General features: G+C 41.0%; 1 protein-coding gene across 1 annotated transcript; it reads right to left on the reverse strand.

Annotated features, from left to right (window-relative positions):
• Positions 1 to 3,849: 3,849 nt before the first annotated feature.
• smg5 (SMG5 nonsense mediated mRNA decay factor) lies at positions 3,850 to 23,409 on the reverse strand. Its single transcript, XM_054622087.1, is given in 23 exon segments — positions 3,850 to 5,277; positions 6,406 to 6,544; positions 6,635 to 6,709; positions 6,859 to 6,949; positions 7,177 to 7,336; positions 7,808 to 7,867; positions 8,125 to 8,283; positions 9,177 to 9,352; positions 10,033 to 10,108; positions 10,191 to 10,360; positions 10,475 to 10,552; positions 10,555 to 11,397; positions 11,727 to 11,864; positions 12,868 to 13,103; positions 13,582 to 13,650; positions 14,835 to 14,960; positions 15,051 to 15,129; positions 16,391 to 16,480; positions 16,821 to 16,910; positions 18,277 to 18,433; positions 19,888 to 20,011; positions 22,802 to 22,900; positions 23,031 to 23,409. Coding segments are annotated over 23 exon segments (3,384 nt in total). The 5' UTR covers positions 23,096 to 23,409; the 3' UTR covers positions 3,850 to 5,193.

Here is a 23,409-nt window from a genome sequence, read left to right on the forward strand (position 1 = left end):
ACAACAGATTGTATTGTTATTGATATTGTGATATTGGTTTGATCCTCCTAGGCCTTCCTGATTTATTTATTTACCATTAGTGCTAATGGTGCAAGATATTAATATGATAATAATAATAATAATAATAATAATAATAATAATAATAATAATAATAAAGAAAATAGTTGCAATACCACAGGGTGGAAATACTGTTATGTTACTGTAAATGTTACTTGAGTGGTTCCCTTAGACCTAAAGAGTGTATAAAGAACTGTTAAGAATGTAAAGTAAAGAATGGAGTACCAGGGCATCCCCCCCCCCCCCTTTTTTTTTTTTAATTTATTTTTAATTTTTAATTTTCTTGATTGATGTCAAATATTTATTGCTCCAATTATTTAATTTTTGCATCCAAAACATAAACTTAAAGTACCAAAAGTTAAAGGTGCAAGATCCGAACATTGGAGCGTTTAAACTCCCTCTCAACAGTATAAAGAGTTTAAGTTGTCCCAATTTAACATTCAACATTAAATTGAACACATTAATGCATCACTATTTATATTACAGTGATATATTATACTTATTAATCTGAATGGCACATTCTAAATAATGGGTAGTTTACCTTTACGTTTTGTACATTAAGTATATATGTATGTACTTTAACTTAAAGCTACTACATGGAACTTTCATTTTGGGATGAATTTATTTCTCCCTGTGGACCAATCCGCTAGTGTCTCCAAACACCAGACTCCCTTCAGAAATCCTCTCATTTTACTAACTATGTCGAAAGTCACGTTAGCGCTACAGCTAACAGTGACAGCAGTGATGGAAGAAGTACTTTTACTTTCATAAAAATAGCAATCCTGTTGGAACCATGAATGTCTGTAAAATACTTCATGGCAATCCACGACGAAATCAGTCTGGACGAAAGTGGAGGACAGACCACTATGCAGCTAGCCTGGCTAAACACATACTGTAATGCACTCCTGACAGTGATGACCTCAGTGACCCAGTCAGTGCTTAAATACAGGATGTTACTCCACATCATTCAGCTCTGATTGAACCCCTCTGATGACTCAACGTCCTCAAGGTCTCATACGTCCAGTTGCCTTTGACTTATCATCATTTGACTAGATCACATGACTCTGAGGAATGGGCCTGTGGGGATACTCCTTTGTCCAAACTCTGACCAGGGAGGACATCCTGTTTTAAACTGCACCGAGAAAACATCCAGCTTTCTATCGAATCATGATTTCTGCGAAGGTCTCGTTTGAGTCTGCCAAAACAAAGAGCATGTGTGACGTCAAACACCTGAGGGACACAAACAATATTGTTCACCCCTCATAACTCCAACCATATTAACAATATTCTAGTAGAGCAAAAGTAAGTGATACACCTCACCATGCAGTTACCACCCATGAATACATTTGTTATTGGCTGAATAAGTCAACAAGTTCAAGTGTCACGTTTCAAAAAAGCAAATGAAAACATCTATAGGAAATTGTGTGTTCCAAACAAAGACACACACTAATAACCTCCAGATCAAATCCATATGCAGAGTGTAGTACTCCAGAGTATTGCAGGATGTATCCAATACAACTTCATTTTGTGTTACATCAGTTTAAAAAACCAAACACCTCTTATGTGTACAACAATTCAGCTGCTCTACCTCCAAGACTCTGGAATAACTCGTGTGGAGCAAGAAAACATTTTAAAAGTTGCCTTTTCAGTCATTTATTTATAATAATATTGTTTTAGCTTACTTCATTTTATCTGATCGTCTTCTATATGTCATTGTATTGTGAGGGACTTTGTAGCTGTAAAGTTGATATTATTTCAATAATATTTATCACCTGGATTCACACTTTGTTGCTCAAGTAAAAGTCAAGTACAATGTACATAAAGTATCCATAAAAGTATTCACAATGCAGAGCTGCTCCTCAGATTGTTATTCTAATGGTATTGTTGGTCAGTGTGGTTCAATTTTTAGAAACACATAAAATGTATAAGCCAATCATCATCACAGCAACCAGAAACTGTAACTTTCATTTCCTCTCTGTATTGCGTGGGGTAGAAGTACTAGCAGCAGAAAATGGAAATACTTGAATAAAGTAAAAAGTACACAAAGTCCTCAAGTCAATGTCATTTGCTACTTTGCCCAATAGGTTTACAAAAAAAACATGTTAAGAGGAAGACCAAGCTAAAAAACACTTGAAAGCATGAAAATGAATAAAAACATGTTCCCAATACAAATATTATCATATTTAAACCCTCAAGAAAGGACATGCGTAAACAAAGTAAACATGTTTACAGCCAATGACCTGCACCAGAGCTCATGAGAGGTTCAATACCCGACTACATAAGTGTGTTTATCATTTTGCAGTGAGAAAACATTGATGTAATATCCCCGAATTATTAGTAAAGTACTATTTGGCAAAAGCTGCGTTCAGTTCCTATAAATGGGAGTGACTTACTAGTGAAATCCTCTGAGGTCTCTGTACGAACGGAAAGGGAGTGAGTTTACTGAAACAATAGTTTTTTTTAGGGAGAAATTGAAACACTCAGTCACAGTTAGAGTGATGATGTAATACTACAGCCGAATACTATGGATGCAAGCACAGTGACTGGTCTGACCTTTCAGCCTTACGTGTCCGATGAGCTCATTGTTGGCTCAGATGAAAGGATTCTGCAGCGTGGATTGGGAAAAGTAAGTTATGAAGTCATAAATCCATATTTATTCCAGATTCGCGCACTTTCCCCATTGCATCAAACATCCCCCTCCTCTTCTCCTCTGCACATTCCTACAGTAACCGAATGAAAACACCGTTGCATCCCCCCAGTGTTGAAATCCCACCCTCAGGGCAGAGGCTTTTTTTCCCATTGGATGTGGCAAAGACAAAAAAAAAGCAAAAAAGAAAAAACCTTGTTCACTGTCAGGAGACCAGGCAGAGAGGAGAAGAGCCCCAGCATCATTAACATAAGAGCAAACATGGCTTACTTCAGTTCTGAATTAAATGCATGAGCACTTTGAAGAGATTCTCTGCAAGAAAATGATTATTGAGGTTCACATGTGAAGTCCAAACTTGTCCAAAAGACTAAAGTTACTTACGCATAAACTCCAAGCAGGCGAGGCATTTCCCCACAGCGAGCAGAGACCCCTGCATGGACATCTCTCAGACAGATCACAGCTGCTTTTTAACCAAGTTATGAATCTAACTAATGGGCTCTTTGTGTGTTTAAACCTCTCATCCTGTCCCAGCAGCCACGCAGCCTCATGGGCTCACTGAAAGAGGATTGCCTTGGGTCAGTGAGGTTTCCCCAACCCCCTTACCCAGCAAAAAAAAAGAAAAAGGGGGCCAGGAACCAGTGCCAGCCGTCTTCTGTCGGAGTGGCACTGACCCTGCTGCAAGGGGATTGGTTGTTCAGTGTGCTCCGGTCAGTGGTGGGCATGGGGCCCGGGGACAGAGAACACACAACAAAAAAAAAAAAACCCAGAAAGAATGGCACACAGAGACCTAGTTTGAGAGGAGAGGCAGCGTCCCCAGAAAGACTTTAGACCAGTTTAGAGGATTCAGGACTCTCGAGTGTTGGGACTTCCTACTACTTGCATTTTTTTATGTCTTACCGGCACTTGAAGCACCACAACTGCAACAACGAAGCCCCATGTGTTGTTATACAAACATTTTACTCCTCCCTTAGAGGCACAGAAGAAATCATAGAACTGTTTTCAGAGGCTGAGCAGAACTATTCACAACAAGAAAGCTCAACTTTATGTGTAAAGCTGGTGGAATGTTGATTAAATAGATTTCTGGAGGATTCATTTTCTGGCACAGAGTAAAAAGAAGAAAAAAAGAAGTCATCATCTTATACGAGTTTCTTTTTATTGTTCAATGCATGGCCACACACGTATACTGGTTTTTCTTTTGCACTGTGCATGATGGGACAGTCACTATGGAAACGGTGATGTAGATGGGACACATTTTTAGGAGTTTACAGGAGTCCAAACACAACCCACATTCCCCCCCCGGGGGAGTCAGCCGGCCCCCTTCTCCTTTGAGCCTCCTTGACGACTGGCTACAAACGTGAGGCTAATCAGCTTCTAGCTCCCCGCTAACATGACACCTTGATAAATAAATTCTGGATTATAAGTCGTTTATTTTTACTTTCAGACATGAAGGATTTGTTCAGTGGATCAACGCACGGCAACGACCCCTTCCCTTTCCCTTAAACATTCTTGCATATCTCATTCAGATTTAGCTTACAAAAAAAAAGCAAAATAAACAACATCATTTGGGTACAAAAATAAAATCCAAATTAAAACCTTTTTAAACAGGACAACACCTGTTTTTTGTATTTTTTTTTCCTTTTTCCTCTTCTCATACAGAATAGCACAATACAAGTCACTGTTCACAAAAAGTACACCGCAAAATAAGGAGAAACGAAAACAGAAAGAACCACATAGGAAAAGAAAACCGATCCCGGAGAAGTTTACATTATGTCTTCCTCAACCTTTCCTCGAGGCCGATGAGCGACGAGGCGCCTGGTTTTATTTTGAAGGGCTGGAAGCCTCAGGTGTCAGGTGGACAGAGTGGGTTTTCTCCATCCTAAAAGTTGTCGTCATACACCCTCGACTTCCCCCCAAAAAACGCAGTCCTATGTGACTCGCACATTCTTTACCCTCTTTTCTCAAATACACACTGAAGAGAAAGGGAAGGAGGGAACGGAAATCCAAACCACTGCTCTAAACATCTACATGGATTCATCTGAGCGTGAATGTGTTAAATGTGTGTGTGCGGTTTCTCTCTCGACACGTATGTACTCGTTTGCTAACATATACAGTGTATTCCTGGTTAGGGTGTGAACCAGGGGCACTTAAAAAGTTGTGTAGCGTTCCCCCACCGTTTTCCGCGCTCCGACCACTAGGGGTCACTCTTTATGTTTAGGATTGGGAGGTGGGAGATCTGCTCTTTCTTACAGCGCCGTTTCGCTCGCATTTCTCTTTTTAATCGTTTTTTTATTTTACTCCACTGTCTTAACTTTACCACTCCTCTAAGCTTTGCACTCTTTCCCTTCGATTCAGCTTTCTTTTGAGTTGTTTTTTTGCCTTTTGAAGACGCAGATACACACAGAGCAAAAGAGTGGGAGAGAGAGAGAGGGAGCGAGTGTTGTGATCGATCAGCTGTTCGCAGCGCCGACAGCTGCCCCCCGTTGGACCTCTCAGCCAATCTCCTTCCACTGCCGGTAGAACTCCACGATGTTCTTCAGCTCCATGCCCGCCGAGCCCGCCGCCTGGACCGCCGACTGACGGGGAGGAAAAAAGACAGACATGAAATAAGGGTAAAGTGATATTAAAACTCCCCAATAACATTAGATAAATGACAGAGATAGCAGATCAAATGAATTTGCTCATATGTAAGCCTATAAACAAATTCATAAATAAAGACTGTAACCAATAACATATAAAAAAAAAAACCTGGCTTTGTCTAACGATCTCCTCTGCTGCGGTTCAGATCCTGTGACACAAAACACACCCTCTGCACACAACACACACACCCTCTGCACACAACAAACAGCACAATCTGTCTGAGAATAACTCTTACTAATTCATTTTGATGCATAATGAGTAATGTGAGATAACCATTACTCATTATGCATGAGCTATTTAGGATTTTTGGTGTAGGCCGATGCATATATATATTAAAAAAAACAAAAAACTATCCAAAACAACCTATCGAATGATGATTGTGATATCTATTACCATGGCAACGGTTGAAGCTTCGAAGCATTCAGGTCAGCCTTAGTAATTATGTACAGCGACAGAAGTATGCTAGCATATTGTTACTTTTTTATGATACTACAAAGATGCGGTGATGGATAGAAAAAGCAAGAGAAAAGGTGAAAGAAAATGACTGAAAATAGCAGAAAAATCATAACAGCTGTGCATTATTGAATATCTTTCTGATATTGTGGAGATGTGAGGAGCATTACAGTGGCCAACCAAAAAGGCAATAATAGTGTCATATTGCCCAAGCCTATATGCAATACATGAAAAAATTGGCCTTCATTATTTTACACAATGCTTTTAAGTATATTTCTTATTCATTACAGCAAATGCAAATGTTTTCCTAACACGCTGCTATTGAGAAGAAAGAAATAGGGATTCAAAATGTTTGTTTAATCTAATGGCTAAACTCTAACAACAATAATGGTGTTGCTGTGCTTCCAGAGAAGTGCTTGTTGGATCGTCCAACAGCATCTTCACGCCCACTGCCCAAAATCACCAGATGGCTGTGGGATCCGTATGAGAACCGATAGGACAGCACTGTAGCAAAAATAGAGCTGAAACTGGACTTGTCATGGTGGAAAATGTCATCTCCCCGAGTGTTTTGTTCTGGTCTGTAGCGTAACAAAATAACGAGAGTGACTGACCTTCATAGCTGCTGACCGAGTGCAAAGCTCCTCCACCTGATGGTCGGTAAGAATGGTCACCATGCCGGCTGTATCTTCGTCTCCGTTGCTCTGGGAGACCGTTAGCTGACGACAGCTGTCCACCATCTTGTATAAATGCCTTGAAATAAAAAGAAAAAGAGATATAGTCATCCAATGAGGATCTTAGAAAACAAATAGAGGTAACTGTAGAATAGGGAGCAAGGTTTACCAGGCTTCGATGTCCTGACGTTTCAGTTTATCTCTTTCAAAACTTCGACCAGACTCCTTCTGGCAGCGAATGTACCTACAGAAAGATGTGATACAGAATATTTAAATAATCCTCCAAAATAACAGTTTTATGGAGAAAAAGTGAGGTTTGTGTTTAACAAATACCAGGAAACAAAAACTAGTTCACATAAAATCCTAGACAGGTGCAAGCAGAAGAACACCCACCTGTTGCCTTTGCGAAATTCAGACTCCAGAAAGCGGATGCCATCTCTAGCACCGGCATTTTCCTTCTTCAACCTGTCAAGTCCATCAATCACTACGACAAAGAAGAAGGTCAGAGTAAGTATCAGAGCAAACTGTCAGGTCAGCACACAGGACATTTGAATTTTAATCACAAACCGACTTTGTGAAAAACGAGTAAGTAAAGTCAGAGATCATGATAAAACGTCCCTCGAAATCACTGAATCCTCATCATCTACCTTGTTTAATATGCCACACACAAGGGCCCCAGACACAACACACTGCTCCAGACTGTGCACTGACCTGTCCTCGGGATGATGATGATGAAGCAGCCGCTGCCGGCCAGCTGCCGGATGAGGTTCAGATGCTGGCAGAGAGCAGCGGTGTCTGGCACCAGGTATGGAGACATGGACGACTGGGCCTTCGGCTGCTGAAGGCTGCCCTCTAGCTGCGACACCTCCAACTGCAGAACAAGAGGTCCAACAGCAGATCATGTGCTATTATTGTAAAGTGTGTATTATAAGGTTTTATGGTCATAGAAATAAATAAAAACAACTATCTGAAGGTTCCTATAACCTTCACACTACCTACGGCAGATGGTTTGGGTGAGTGTTCAGTGAGATCTAGACTGATGTCAGCTGGTTCATGTTAATGTCAAACCATCTGCCTCCTGGCAAACATTAATCTCCACAAAGTGGATCTTACACCCAATAAAAAGGTAACTATAAAATCCTTCTTTTTCCATACACAAACGCAAGAAAACAACTGTTTTTTTCAACATTTTCTATCAAAAAACACGCCCTGAGCGCTGCTCTTTTGGCAGTGATGACTGAATCAGCACGCAGCTGTGTCTACGCTGTGTCACTGCTCAGATTTCAAAGGGAAACACAGACAGGGTAAACAGCAAGTGGAAAAGGGCGATAAGATTTAAAACCTGTAGTCGAAGCTGAGCCATATCCCTCATTAGGCGATTTCGACGAGCCTCCTCTTCAGCCTGGACAAATACAGATAGAGACAGGGGAGTCAACATCAAAAGGGACAGCTGCTATGCTCCAAAGTAAAAAAAATTAAAATCATTTTGGTTCCAGGTCATTAATTAAACATTCTTCACTCATTTATATAGTTCAACAGTTACACAACGACACCATTTTACACTGGTGTGTAAGCGGCACACAGAATAATGAGACTTGACTGAATGAGGGCCCCCCCGCTGGTTCTTCGTTCACGTTGTTCTGTTCAGATGTCACTCACCATTCGGAACTGGGCCTTGGCCTGCTGCACCAGATTATCCTGCTCCGATTGGCTGATGCTGGTGAAGATGCCCGCCTCCGGGTTGAACTGCAGCACGTTGCCCTGGAGATTCGTCAGGAAGTGGCCAAAACTGCGAATGCAACACACTCGCACGACACACTGGAGGAAAAGAGAGGGAAGAACATGTTAAAAAGGTTTTATGTAATGTTTGATAATTAAATATCATGTTGGATAAATGAACCTCAAAATGACTTTTTACTCCAACTACACCATGTCTTTAGTGTGTGATGAAGGGAACACCTGAGGCTTTACATGTTTCAGTGTCCTGGGAAAGATGGGATTCTAAAAGATATACTTCGATACTACAGATATTTCTAATGGAAATATTTTTTTTTCCACAAAGAAATCACATTTGAGGGAATTTGGGAGAATTGGAACATAAATTTCAAATAGAAGCCCTTCTTTTGTTTAAGTATGTCTATTTTATTTCTTGATCTCATTTTCTATTTTTGTGTTCTGTAATAATATTATAAAAAGCTGAAAAGATTGGTTATTCTGTTCAAATATAAAACTATAAAATTACTGTGTGAACTGCTGCTTTAAAGTGATCCAAAATAAAGTAGAAAAAATAAACATATTCAAGGTTTAAAGCTTCTCTAATCAACCATTTTGTACAAACAAAACATCGTAAACGATGAAATAATCCTCAAAATAGACGCCAATTCATTTCAGCTGCAGTCTTATTTATTTATTAATTTAATTTAATCTGTCATTTTTTTTGTCACATGCAGAACAACAGTGTAAAATACTGTAAAATATATTTAAAATATAATATCTTCCTGAAAGTTCAGTAATTATTTCAATATTGTACACTGAAAATAGTTTTGCCAAAAACAAAAAAATGGCAAAAAACGTGTGCCATGATTCTACAATAATACGTTGGTTATTGGAATGGTGGAGCTGATTCCTTTTGTGTTTTTTTTTTTTTTTTTACATCATTGAACATCTGTAATGTCTGAATCCTGTGTGTATCTGTGTGCTGGTGTGTGTACCTCCTGTAGGGAGCTGAGGGAGGGGTTGCGGCGAGTAAAATCAAGGCGGCGGTGAGCTACGTTGAGAGCCGGCAGGTGACGCAGAGCCACATCCTCAGGCAGCAGCAGACTCTGGACTAAACCGGGCTGCTCGCACTCATTTAACAGCTCCGTCACCTCTGCGTTCAGGCCGAGCTCTGCGGCGCGCACGCACACACACACACACACACACACACACACACACACACACACACACACACACACACACACACACACACACACACACACAGATAAATAAACAAATGAGCTGTAGACTCAGAGAGCACAGTTGTTAAAAGATCACACAGGAAGACAAATGTTCAGTATTAGCACTGTTTGATAAGTTAGTGCACGCAGTACAGGGATGGAAAAAGAGCTCGGGGACATGGACAAAATTATCATAATCATTATACATGAAAAACATTTACAAACATGGAAAACCACATGTTGAATAACCATCACATCAAACTACACTGACAATTTTTTTAAATTCCTTTCAGATCTCATTTCGCACAAACTTGTAATTGATACTTGCTTTTTACCATAACTATACACCTATACACGCCAGACATACTGCTTCCCTGTTAAGCAAAGCTAATCACCTGCTATCTCTAGCTTTATATTTAGCATACAGATATGAGAGTGGCACAAATCCCTCCCTGCAAGACATATAATACAAGAAGGTCGAAAGATGTCTAACTACTCCTGTAAATTAGTGGTTTAGTGTGTGTCTCAAAGGACATTTTAGTATTGTTGTTCCAGTGGGAATGGATTTTGTTGTGCCATCCTGTACCTACTGAGCTATAAAAGGAGTGTAAATCTTGAAGCAATAACTCACCAGCCTCGAGCATCTTGCTGCCATCTGGAAGCAGGTTGAGCAACACAGACAGTCGGTTCCACAGGCTTTGAGAACTCTGCAGAGAGCACCAGTTTGTTAAATATACTCCTAAAAATGTCAGTGTTTCATAGAAAAAGCAGGACATTCAGCGCTCTCACCTGCGCACACATGAGGATGATGTCGGTGTTTGTCCTTAGCCAATCAACAAAGACCTTCACCACCTGGATCAAACCCTGGTTGGTCAGGATCTCCAGCTTCTCTAAGAGGGTTTTCTCACTATGTACTGAGTGAGTACTGTGTTGGCTGCCTTCAGAATCAGAGTCCAAGTCTAGAGGAGGTGACACAATAGTAAAACAAAAAATAGTTTGAGTAAGTGGGGGGGGGGGGGGAAGCAAACAAAAAGGACACATTAGATGTAACTTCGAGGTAAGGAGCACATTACCATTTTCATTGGTTCCGTTGGCAGCACCGGGGTTCAAGTCGCAGGGTGAATCCCCGGGAGGAGGGGGTGTCTCCTGGGAGGGGGAGCAGAGGCCTCGGTCGGGGTGGGGATACCCGAGGAAGACGAGGCTTGAGGCCTCAACAACATGTTGCTGAAGGTGGGCGCCAGGCGGAAGCAGCGCTTTGCCTGGAAGAGCTGCGAGGACATGGCCTGGAGGTTGCTGCTGATGCTGGAGTCGCTGGGCAGGAGAGGCCCGTTGGTGGTCGGAGGCGTATCGCCGTCCCTGTCGCCTCCTTCCTCCTTGGGTTGGTCCTCATCTTCCTCTTCGTCCTTGTCTTCCCGCGCCTGACCCTCCAGGTTGTCCGAGGTCTCCGTGTCCTCTATGTCCTCCAGGTCGGAGCGAGACTCCTGGCTGTTCATGTCCGAGTCGGTCTCCACGTCAAACGCTGTCCCTCCTTCCTCCTCCTCTTCCTCTGAGCCGCTCCCCCAGCTGGCCTCCTCCGCCAGGGGCCCTCTCTTAGCCTCCTTCCTGACAGCTGGTGGATTGGTCGGGGTCGCCGTCGTGGTGGGACCTGTCGAGTCAGCGTGGCCTTTCCTCTCCTCGTCGTCGTCCTCGTCCTCTTCGCTCTCGAAGCCTTCGCTCAGGTCGCTTTCGTCCTCTCCCCGAGTGTCCTTGCGTGCACAGCGGCGTCGGCGGAGTCTGGAGAGACGGGTGTACTTCTTCTTCTGTCTCTGTTTCTCTTCTTCCAACTGCCGCTGTTCTTCCGCACTGCAAGGCTTTTTGGCGGCGACCCTTTCGTGGCCGTCTTCGTCCTTCACCACCTCCTCCTCCTCGTCTTCCTGCTCCAGGGAGCCGTTCTGCAGAGGCTTCTCAACCGGGCGATCCGTCGCTGGAGCTGATAAGTCCCTCATCTCCAGGTCATCTAGATAAGAAAAGAAAAATGTAATGCCTGTTTTTTTTTTTTTTATCCAGGTTTCTTGTCACAGATGACTCTCTGAAATCTCTCACTTCTAACTACATATTTATCATTCAACTTTAAATTGCTCTTGACTTCAAATAACGCTGTGGTTCTCCAAAAAGATTTGATGTTAAATCATAGCAGACAGCTCTTTTAATCCTAAAGGATGAGGATACGCTGGGTATGACACATTTATCTGTGTGGAAGACACTTGCTGGGAGATAAACTCACAAGCAGCTGCATTTGTCTTCCTTTCTCCCTCCATATATGGAGGAAGAGATTTCCTCTCTCACCTGTGGCGTCAGTTGGAAGTGGAGGCACCTGGCTCTCCGCTTCCTCCAGCTCAGCCTGCAGTCGAATGTTGACGTGGTTCACCAGGTGGGAGAACAGCGCCAGAGTGAAAGCTATGGACGCACTGTACTGCTTTGATCCTAAAGACATAGTAAAACATGTATTAGTACTAAAAAAACATTTACATTTTAAATGTGTACTTGGCAGGAAAACACAGGTGTGTTTTTGGATCTCACTTCCCAGAGATCCAAACAGTGTCTAGTAATTCTTTTTTGACTATTTGCCTGCTTCTGAATGTTGAATTTGTTTCTCTGGGTTTTCACTTGTTTTAGAGGTTTCCTCGTCTGTAGTCGTCTCTCTTTTCTTTGATTATTTGGCCACATTAACTGTTAACTCACAGCGCTTGCAGAGACAGAAAAAAACAGTACGCTGCTTCAGAGACATGAGTTGATGATTGAGTCTGTTGCGTAAGCTCCGCCTACCCTCTATGGCGGACCAATCACTGCTCAGTGATGGAAAACGCATCATTGACTGAGCTCCGCTTGTGATTTTTTTCTGTGAATGTCTCCACAGGCAACCATTTGACATTTATATAAATTAAAACTTTTTTTTTTTTTAATTATTTATCAATTACCATCAATCTGCAGATTTATGTATTTCTTTAAATTGCAAGTCGGGATCTGAATTTTAGTTCAATCCATCACACAGATCCTCTAATAGCGGCAAGAAACAAGGACAACTCTTAAGTGGGTGTTTTGGGCAGAAGTGTGTGGCCTTTTTGGCTAGTTAACTGCAGAGCTACAAAAATATAAAAATCTACTTTGTGTGCCACTCAAGATGGTAATAAAACGGCAGTTCGTCTTTTCAAATGACATTACAGGAAAAACAGGCTCTGGCTGCACTCTTTCCATATCCCTTGCACACTTGCGCTTTTGTATGTTAACTTGGTACCAATTTTCATTTAAATTGTGCTGTTGATGTTGTGTTTTGCAAATTTCCCCTGGCGGAACAATAAAGATAACCTAACCTTAACGTTCATTTACCGACTACTCTGTTATAGTTATACATTAGCTATCAAAATGTATTTAAAAAAAAAAAATATGATGACGTACGAAACAGCCTACACAACACACTAACACTAACCTCCTCTCTTCAGGCTGTGCACCACCATCAGACAGGTGACTACCATCTTGAAGACGAGGGTGTCAGGCAGCACGGGGCAGGAGCTGTCAGCGTGCTGCTGCAGCTGCTGCTCCTCCTCTTCCTCGCTGGGGGGGTGGTGAACAGCGCCGTGCGTCGGCGGCGGCAGGTAGAACAGAACCAGGTTGAAGTCCTCCAGCACCGACTGGCAAAGTGACGTCAGCTCCGTCTCCATTAGACTACACAGAGACAGAGGAGGGGAAGCAACACGATGAAAAGATGCACCAAAAGTAGAGTCAATGCAAACTAACAAGGAATAACCAAAGGATAACGCTGAAGCTGGTTTTTTGATAGGTTCATTTTGCTGTCCTTCATATTTGCTCATGAACTACAAGTACATTTTGTTGCTGGTTTCATCAGTTTGAGTGAAGATTTTGACAGGCAGTAAACAGGCAGTAAACGCTGGAGACTTTTAAACTCTGTCCTCACTTCACAAAACCAAACATTTGCCTTTGATGTCACTGGAGCAGGTAGGAGTGTAGATACTAAAGATAGAGCCATTTGACAATGATTCAACATAAACAACAGACTATGTTTAGTCTTGACAAACCAATAAAAAGTACAATAAAAATACAATAAAACCAAAGGCTTGTTACAAAAGTGGACAGTTTCTAAAGCAGTGGAAGACGAGGTTGAGGAGGACAGGAGAGCACTCACCTGTTCTTGGGCTGCAGGAGGCTCTGAAGGTACATGAAGCTCACCAGGAGGTGCTTAATGTCTTTTGATCTGCACAAAACAAGTCAAAGCAAAATTATGGAAATCATAGATTACAGATATTTTATTTTTTTATGAACATTCTCAATGAAATGCAGCATTTTCTTTTCATTTCCACTTAACATTTTCATGTTTTAGAGGCCCCTGTGCATGTGAAACAATGGACACAGTGTGGTGTAGTTGCAAAGTGATGGTGCTCTTTCACTGTCCTTTTATGCTCGCAGAGAAAGAGAAACCGGCCCCTGAGCAAACAACGAGTGAACAACGTACACCAGGCAAGCAGGAGGCTGAAATATGCTTATTAGCTGAGAGTTAAACGAGAAGATCGATACCACTCTCATGTCTGGATGCTAAATATAAAGTTTGAGCCAGCAGCCTTTAGCATAAAGACTGGAAGCAGGGGGAAACAGCTTGGCTGGATCCATCCAAAGGTAACAAGGTTATGTCTTGTTTGTTTAATTCGTACACAAGCACAAAGTGTAGAATCAGTCTCCTCATCTAACTCAATAGAAGCAAAAGAGTTTATGTCCCAAAATCAGGGTTTATTGGTGAGATAAATTTATGGTTGTGCAAAACATTCCGCACATGTCACTATTTCTCTGGGTAAACACAGTACGAACACAACTGCTAAGAGCTTTATTAGTCATTTTAATGTAAATGGAACAAAAAACGGATTGTTTTCAGTCCAGGTGGCAAAAGAATGCTTTTATCTTATTTGCTCGTTGCACAGTGGTGATCCAAATAATCCCATAGTGAACAAACAACACGACTCTTGACCTATATCTATACGATCTAATCCTTTCCAGATTTTTTTGTGGATTTTTTCCATCCACACCAGGCATTATCTCTTGAAACGCTTATTTTACAAGCTTCATTTGTGAGCATATTTGTCTTTTATTCCTACTGATTTCTGTTACTTTTGTTGCTCCAACAACATAATTTCCCCCACAGGGATCAACAATTATCTAATCCTATCTGCAGAGAGATGCTGCAAGCAAAACAGTCATTTAACCCCAGATGTCAATTGGGAGTTGATTAAAGTTACTCTGGGATGTCAGCACAGTGAAGTACAAATATTCTGTTTGTATTTCAGACTGTTTTTTTTTATAGACAAGCCAGAGGAAAACATTATTAATACCACTGCTGTCCAAAGAGGGCTCATAAAGCCTCAGGTGATCTTGTAAATGTGGACTCACCTTTGTCGAGAAGGAGACAGCTTCTTCATTTCCTGCTTCTTCACCTGGTGGTACATCTTGGCAGCTTTGTCAAACAGGCGCTTCAGGTTGCCATAGGCGCCCTCGAAGGGGGCGTCTGATTGGATGCTGGGACGGATAAAAAACATCTGGTAAGACTTACTGGGTTGTGGTTCAGTAGTTAACATCAAACACAAACTGTACATAAGCATTCCTCACCAGCGAAGGTAGTAATAGGTTGCTTCTACGTTGTAGAACTTGCTTCCTGCCAGCGTGCCCAGTTGGTTAAATGGCATTCCTGTAGACAGATGGATGAAGAAATGGGTAAACAAGTTAACCATCATTTTTGGAGTTGTCTGATGTGGACAGAGAATCATTACCTAAAGTTCTGTCTAGTTAACTAATGGAGCGAGGAGTCACAAAATACTTCTAATGAAGTTATTAACAAATAAATCAGTAAACCCACTAAAACATACAGTTCTAATCAAAGCACAAAGACCCAACAGTAAAAACAACATTATTAGTAATATTATATATAGAGATGCATCAATTGATTAGCCACCGGACAAAACGCTCCGGTTGTCAGCTGATCAGTCTCATATAGATCATTTCTTGCCGGTCAAATTTACACACATGTGCCACATGATGGTTTTACGTTGCGTCCACTCACACACACACACACACACACACACGTATGTAGCGCACACAGTGGCAGCTGCGGCATACACACACACACACACACACACACACACACACACACACACACACACACACACACACACACACACACACACACACACACACACACACACACACACACACACACACACACACACACCTGTTGGGCAAGTTAAGAGTTCCTGTAACTTGGTGCAGTTTTGGAGGAAATCCAAGTTATTTATTGGTCAACATTTTATTGTGAACATACAGTTTAATTTAAATTTCCCATCGAAGATAAGTCAAAAGTATAGATATGTTTGTGCTGTCAATTTGAGTTCTTAGAGAGAAAAAAAAAATAGGCAGGTCAGACTATAAAAAAATCTAAATTGACCTAGCAACCGGTGCATCTCTTATTATATACAATACCCAGCCGGGACTGCAGATTAAAGTTACTGCTCCATAATGTTTCAATTAGTGAGCTTTAGAGGTGCTGGTAGATCTTATTACCTTTGGACAGAGCAAGGCTAGCTGTTTCCCACAGTTTCCAGTCTTTATGCTAAGCTAAGCTAACCAGCTGCTGGCTCAAACTGGAAGCAGTATGGATCAAACTATCACAGAGAAAGCCAATAGGAGTATTTCCTTTAACATCGAAACTTTTCTTTTAAGCAGCGTTTGAACACATAACGTATTTGCAATCTCAACATCATTTTCTTCCACAAAAACATCATGAGGAAATTAAATATTTGCTTCCTTTTTCTCTTGACCAATGTGATTTCATATTGTTGTTATTATTCTGGCTACCAAAAGAATCCCATCTGATGAAAGCATTTTCCACAGCTTTTAAGGAAACAAAGCATTCCAGGCTTTCCCAGAAGGAATCTTACATTACATTCACTCACCCACGTGTGGCATGACAGACAGCGCCTGATGGTAAAACCTTTCTGCCAGCTGCTCAGCCTCCACTCCAGCGAGTTCATTCTGATACCGGGCTGCAGACGAAACATTCAAATGACAGAGAAAAAGTTATAAGAAATGTTAACAAGATAGACTTTGGCTTAAATACAACATTTTCACGGATGAATTGGAATTTTATTTTATTTATCAAAGGCGAACTGAAAGTGCTGCTGACATAATTTCCGTTTTCTTGATAATTTCATGTGAAATCAACCCAAATATCTCTGTATCACATAAATCTAAACCAAACAGCCCTACTGCCAATTATTCTCTACAGCTAAGCCAAATTTTCCCACGCTGAATGACACACACATGCTGTCTCACACCTCTGCAAGCTGGGTGAAATATTTGCACATTCTATTAACATGTTATTACCTAGATCTCCAAGGTAGACCAGACAGCGATGACAGGCCATCTGTGCCCACTCCATCTCCTTGGGGGTGGCTGACACCGGTTTCTTTCGGCCTGCGGGGAACAATTACACCATGTTTTTTGTGTTTCTTCATTTCCATCATTTAGCTGATGCACTTATCCAAAATGACTTGGAGTTATGTAACAATAGAAACGAGCTTCAATTCAAGCATAGCAACACTTTGCAAAATAGCAGAGTCTGAATGTTAGAGACAGAGCACACAGATATTATCTCTCCGTCCCTGAGGTGTTAAAGTCCACAGGTGCTTTTGTTTTAGGTGGCCGAGAAGATTAATATTTCTTGATAAGAAAAATGTTAACTTCATGCTGAAGGACTGTAATAAAGTAATGTACTCCTGGTATTCAGCCCCTGTTAATGAGCACAGGGCCGGCTGCATAGTACTACAAACTTGGGTGACCCTGCACCCGTCTCTTTGTCTTCGCCAACAATGCATTGACTTGGCACTTAGCCATACATTTGTCTGCTTTGCATGGTGCAAGGGAACACTGACATCTGATAAGGACTAAATTCAGACAATGACACATAAACAACTGCTCTAAACGCAATGGCGCGATCACACTTTTCATTATCTGTGTTTGTGTGAAAGTCAATTCTAATACCACCTGTAAATGACGTTCAACTTTCCAGTGGAGGCTTTCAGAGAGTTTGAGCAGTTTGAATATTACACAAGTTTCAAAACCCTCATAATACCATGCTTAATGGGATTTACCCCCATTTCATGAGGAAATCTACTCTGACTGTTGCAAAAAATGGCAAAGTAAATAATTATGCGTTTAGGTGAATTTCTCACTATAATAGAGTTCATTGAAATATGTAAACAAACTTGTGAAAATGATCTTTGACAGTATATTGACATCATACCAGCACCGTTACTACAGTTCTGAAGTGTGTATTTGTAGAAGATTCCTGTTTCTGCTTCAAAATAAAAGCCCTCTAGCATCTTTATGTGGACAGAATCCCTTCATTTGTTTACACCAGGCTTTTATTCTGAAATATTTGCAGGACAGTGTTGCAGTGACTTGCGTGGCTCCAAAATTACTATAGTACCGGCATTTAATAGTGTATTGTTAGTATCATTTTCACATATGTACTTTTTTTTGTCTGAAATAAATATAAATGTTGTTTATAATGAAAATAAAAGAAACATTCTGGCCATTATGAAAGGAAAACTGTATAAAGGGCTGTTGTTCACGCCTATGCTTTTTTCACTGTGATTTGTCAAAACGTCTTCAGTAATTTTAAACAAGATTTTGTAATTAAATTATATATATATATATCTTTTTAAATATGGACATGAATATTTACAAGCATGTACATGTGAACGTTACACATTCCTCATTCAGTACGAGGTTTGAATGTTCTGTATCTGTGTGTGAATCTGTGTTTCTGGTGTCTGACCTATCAGCGGGTCTGTGACGTGGGTCCAGTCGATGCAGTCCTGCAGCTCCAGCTGGTAATGGGACTGGATGTACAGCAGCAGGTGCTGGTAGAAACCCACGCCGGCGATCAGGTGCGTACGGTAGGCGCACTCCAGAGCGCTGCGACTGTGGATGTGCTACAAACGAGGAAAAGAGAGGAGCCAATAAGTCAGAGGAGTGTGAGCCAGACCATCTACACAGCATGCGTACTTACTGTAGTTTACGATGAGCATCAAAAAAGCAATAAACGGGAATACTAAAATATATTGTGCGTGTTTAAAAATGACAAGCAATGGGGAAACATTTAATGCAAAGGAAAAAAACTAACTGGCAAACTAATGAATATAATGAGGTAAGTTAAACTTAAGCAACTATAACATCATTTGATTCACAATTGACAGTCAAAAAGAAAGATATAAAAATCGATGCAGCAGAACCAGATAAATCGTCTTTTTTATACCATGTAGTTGATTTTTAACGATGATAGTTTGTCTGCAGATTCTGTAACATTAGCATTGTCTCACTTAGACTAAAGCTGTAAGCCTAAAGCTGAGATGAGGAGCGGGAAACAGGGGTCTGATAAACTCACTTCTTTATAATTTCACACCGCCAGATTTGTTTTAATTTAAAAACTTGTAGTCTGACTTGAAGTTAAGTGACATCACTTAAGTACATTTATCAGAATTTGCTCTTTGTTTATACAACTTTTTTCACGTTCATATTAAGTAGGGAATCACCAATCTGACTATTGCATAACTGGGATTTGGCCGATACCGAGTAACGATTCAATTACAGTGATTAATTAAGATGTCTGCCTCATGGTGTGGGAATGACTGGGAGTGACTGACTTTATGTGTAAGGCAAGATCAGGCTTGACCTCAACATTGGTTCCTAACTTTTAAAACAAAATGCATCAAATAAATATATAGTTATGAATGTAATAAATTGTTATTCATTAAAATAATGCTATCCCGTACTAGATCGGTCTATTGTTCCCGATACATAACACAGCTATCTGAGTCAGTATCTGACTGATGCCGGTATAGGTGCATCTTTAATACGCAGTAGGACCCCCCCCCAAGACCTATTAACACACTTTGATGTGCAAAATCAGAGGAGTTCCCCTTTAAGAAGCGACTTCTTTTATTTACACTTATTTAAAACAAACAAATGACAAAAACTCATCTTTTGATGACAATCAAAATGTTAAAAAAAATTCAAGTTCACAAGCATCTGAATCACATTACACACTATCTGGTACAGAAATCAGTGCGGAAATAATCCAGCTACATTTGATACGGGCAATGATGGTAAACGGTTTTCCCATTTTAGTCCAGCAGCAGAGCCAAAAGTGCCAAAAGTGCCAATTCTAAAGGTTAGATTTTTCCATTGGGACCACCCAAGCATACCATGTACACACTCCTGGGCCTTCTGTGATGTATGTTTCTCACCAGTGACCACAAAGTGGCACATGTCAGAGTAGAGATGACCTTTAAGTGGCAGTCAGCATGTCAAGCCAGCTAACAAAAGAAAAACTGCTTGGCTAAGACATCTAAAGACATTTTCCCCCTCCAGCTGCAGGGCCAGTTACCTTCTTGTTGGTCTTGATGACCTGGATGACCTCATAGTAAACCTTCCTCCAGAGCAGCTCCTCAGCCTTGCGGCCGTAGTCGACAGGGTGGAGAAACATCAGCTTCACACAAAGCTCCCTCAGCCTGCAACACACACACAGAAAGAAAACCCAGATACACACATGCATAAGTTAAGGAGGTAGTTGGGTCACCGGTTTGACAAGCGGACCAATGAGTCAGCATAGCTTTCACATGATCAGGTGAGGCCACGCAGAACAGAAACACTTGACAGGGTACAAACTTCAATGGTGGGCACTAATTCATGATTGAGAAAAAAATCTGCAGATTCATCTAAAGTGAAAATAGCATTAGTTGCATGATACATTATTTATAGACACTAAATCAATGGAAAATAATGATAATAAGCGTTGCCTTTCCCTTTGGTGACTCATAGGATATGTGTAAACTGATTCAGAAGTCAGAGTGGTTCCAGAATATTGTGAAACCTCAGTCCTCGCTTTATGAGTGCCGGCAATGAAACAAATATGTAAATACGTTTGGACAAGAACATGCAGTATTTCTCATTATCTCCTCTTTGACGAGATGGTTGGTTCCTCTTTGCTCCGATTCAAAAGAGGATAGTATAATACTGAACAATAACAGGAGCCTCACTTTGCACAGAGGTGCCAAATTATGCCATTTTGTAAGTGAAATGCAATATATGACCACAGGTCTTACATTAAATGATGTAATGGGGGAAATGATTTCTTTAAATACAGGTGTAAAAATCACCCCTAAATGTGTGCAAATGAATCAGATCAATTGTTCTCCATACACGTGTGGTCGTGGATGTATACAAACGCTTAATCTGACAATTACTTTTCTTGATTAATCCCTTTGTCTACAAAATGTCAGAGAACAGTGAAAAAAGCCCATTATAATTTACTATAGCCAAACCAGCAGTCTAAGTTTATCCAACCATCAGTCCTAAATCCAAAGATGTTCAGTGTACTACCGTACAGACAAAGACAAGAAGCTTATCTTCAGTCAGAATCTGGTATTGGTGAGGTTTTGGCATCTTGACTTGAAAAACGACTGACACAATTACCTGATTATCAAAGCAGTTGCCAATTGTTTTTTTTAACTGATTAATCATCCAATTGCTTAAGCTTTACATGCAACCCCCTGACCACAACGAAAGCACGTCTAGTCAAGTTTTGCAAAGTGCATGTTGGTTCCCAAAGCATTCACTGAGCGAATAAAGACACCATCTGCTCTGTCTCACCATCTGTGGAGACACTCGGTCCACTATCTTTCACTCCCTCTTTCACTTTATGAGCTTCTGGTTGAATGTATGCAGTATAAAAACCAACAACTGCAATTCACAGGTTGTAATACCGAGCCACATTTGTTTTTGGTTTGTTGGTTTACACTTGCAGACTTCATAATTTCCTCACAGATATGATCAAATGATTATAATGAAATATAGGTTGTCAGTTTGTGTGCCGACACCGACTGTTTCCATGAATCGTTGTGGTACCTGGACCCGAGTCGTGCCTCCTGCTGTGACCCCACTGCTACTTCCATTATTATTATTAGTCACATTACTATTACTATTCCCTATTTCATAATTATAATCCTACTATAATAATTGCTGCTGTTATTATAAGTAGTCTTCATTTTTTCCTTCGTTACTCTGCTTACTACTCTTATTATATGAATCATTTATGTCATATACATAGAATGTGTTGTATCTCTGTTAAGCTGTTCATTCTGTACACATGACATCTATTGCATTCTGTCCATCCTGGGAGAAGGATCCCTCCTCTGTCGCTCTCCCAGAGGTTTCTTCCTTTTTTCTCCCTGTTAAAGGGGTTTTAAGGGGAGTTTTTCCTGTGCCGATGTGAGGGTCTAAGGACAGAGGATGTGAGGGTCTAAGGACAGAGGATGTGAGGGTCTAAGGACAGAGGATGTCTCATGTGTACAGATTGTAAAGCCCTCTGAGGCAAATTTGTAATTTGTGATTCTGGGCTATACAAAATAAACTGAATTGAAAAATTGAATTGAATTACAACATTTTTCTAATGCTTAGTGTGAACTGTATTTGAACACAATGTGGATGTAAAATTCCAGGTCTGATCAGGGGTTAAAAAAAAGCTCTGGGTGCAGTTCATCTCAATTGAACAGAGGGGGGTTGTATCATCTATGTGAACTGGAAATGGGCCAAAGGGGAAATGCACGATGCTCAGCACAACTGGCCAGATGTTTTGGTTCCTCTGCTGCCTCCTTTCACACACACACTGCTCTATTATATTAGCACTTATTGTATTCGTATTTTTGCTCTGGTTTCTGCTCTTAGATGCTTGTTTAAGAAAGGAGATGCACTTATGACTTCTGTATTTCTCTTCATACCTATGTTTACACTTAGTTATAACCTGCAGTGATAATGTAATATGTAATTATAGGTTACCCATATAATGTAAAGTAATGTAAAGTAGCATCTTTACTGCAACATTAAGGTCATGTACACATAGTTATAACCCTTGAAGCCAGTGATATAATATGCATAATGGTCATTCTGCACAATAGTTATAACCCAGTGACTAGTAGTTCTCTTGAATACCTATGTTGAATACACTTATTGTAAGTCTCTTTGGATAAAAGCGTCTGCTAAATGACTGTAATGTAATGTAATTATAGGTTACCCATCATAATGTAAAGTAATGTAAAGTAGCCACATCTTTACCAGCTGCAACATTAAGGTAATGTACACATTACAGTGATATAATATGCATAATGGTCATTCTGCACAATAGTTATAACCCAGTGATATAATATGCATAATGGTCATTCTGCACATTGAGTACCTTTGTTCTTCTACTAGTAGTAGGCCTAAGTTACTTATAATAGTAATAGTTATAAAGCTGCACATACTTGTTACGAAGGCTGATGTTCTCCGGCTTGAAGACCTCTCTGTAGGACGCTTTGCTGCCGATGATGACATCCAGCTTGTGCACAGACTCCACCACGGCCCTGGTTGAATATAACACATCATGACAGAGGAAGATCTAAACAATCTCTGCAGGATATTATGCACAAAGCATGGTGACAAATGCATGATGTCGTGCAGCTGACAGGTTGCTCACAGGCCTCTCAAACTCACCTGTAAAGCCTCTTGATGAGAAGCACCTTCGCCTCTGGCTCGCTGTCCTGCACTGGCCCACTCATCTCAGCGTTTGATGCCCAGCTCCAGAGCACTCTTCCGGGGCTACTCTGGCAGTGACAACCGTGTTGATAGCCCAGCTAGCGTTAGCCACCGAGGTTAGCGTTAGCTGTCCTCCCTTTCCCTCTCAAATCTCGTTGGTTTCTTGTGTCCTTTGGCAAGACCCCCTCTGCCCATTCGTTGTGGAAGCCGGGTAGGAGGGGGTGCCCGGTTTGTTAGGCTCTCCCTGGTCAGCTAAAACGCCTCAATGCGCCTCTTGTGTTGTTCCCCATTCCAGCCATTGCTACGAAGGCGGCCATTATTCCTATCAGGCAGCGAC

Source organism: Anoplopoma fimbria, chromosome 20 (genome assembly GCF_027596085.1).
Source record: "Anoplopoma fimbria isolate UVic2021 breed Golden Eagle Sablefish chromosome 20, Afim_UVic_2022, whole genome shotgun sequence".
In the NCBI taxonomy this organism is placed as follows: domain Eukaryota; kingdom Metazoa; phylum Chordata; class Actinopteri; order Perciformes; family Anoplopomatidae; genus Anoplopoma; species Anoplopoma fimbria.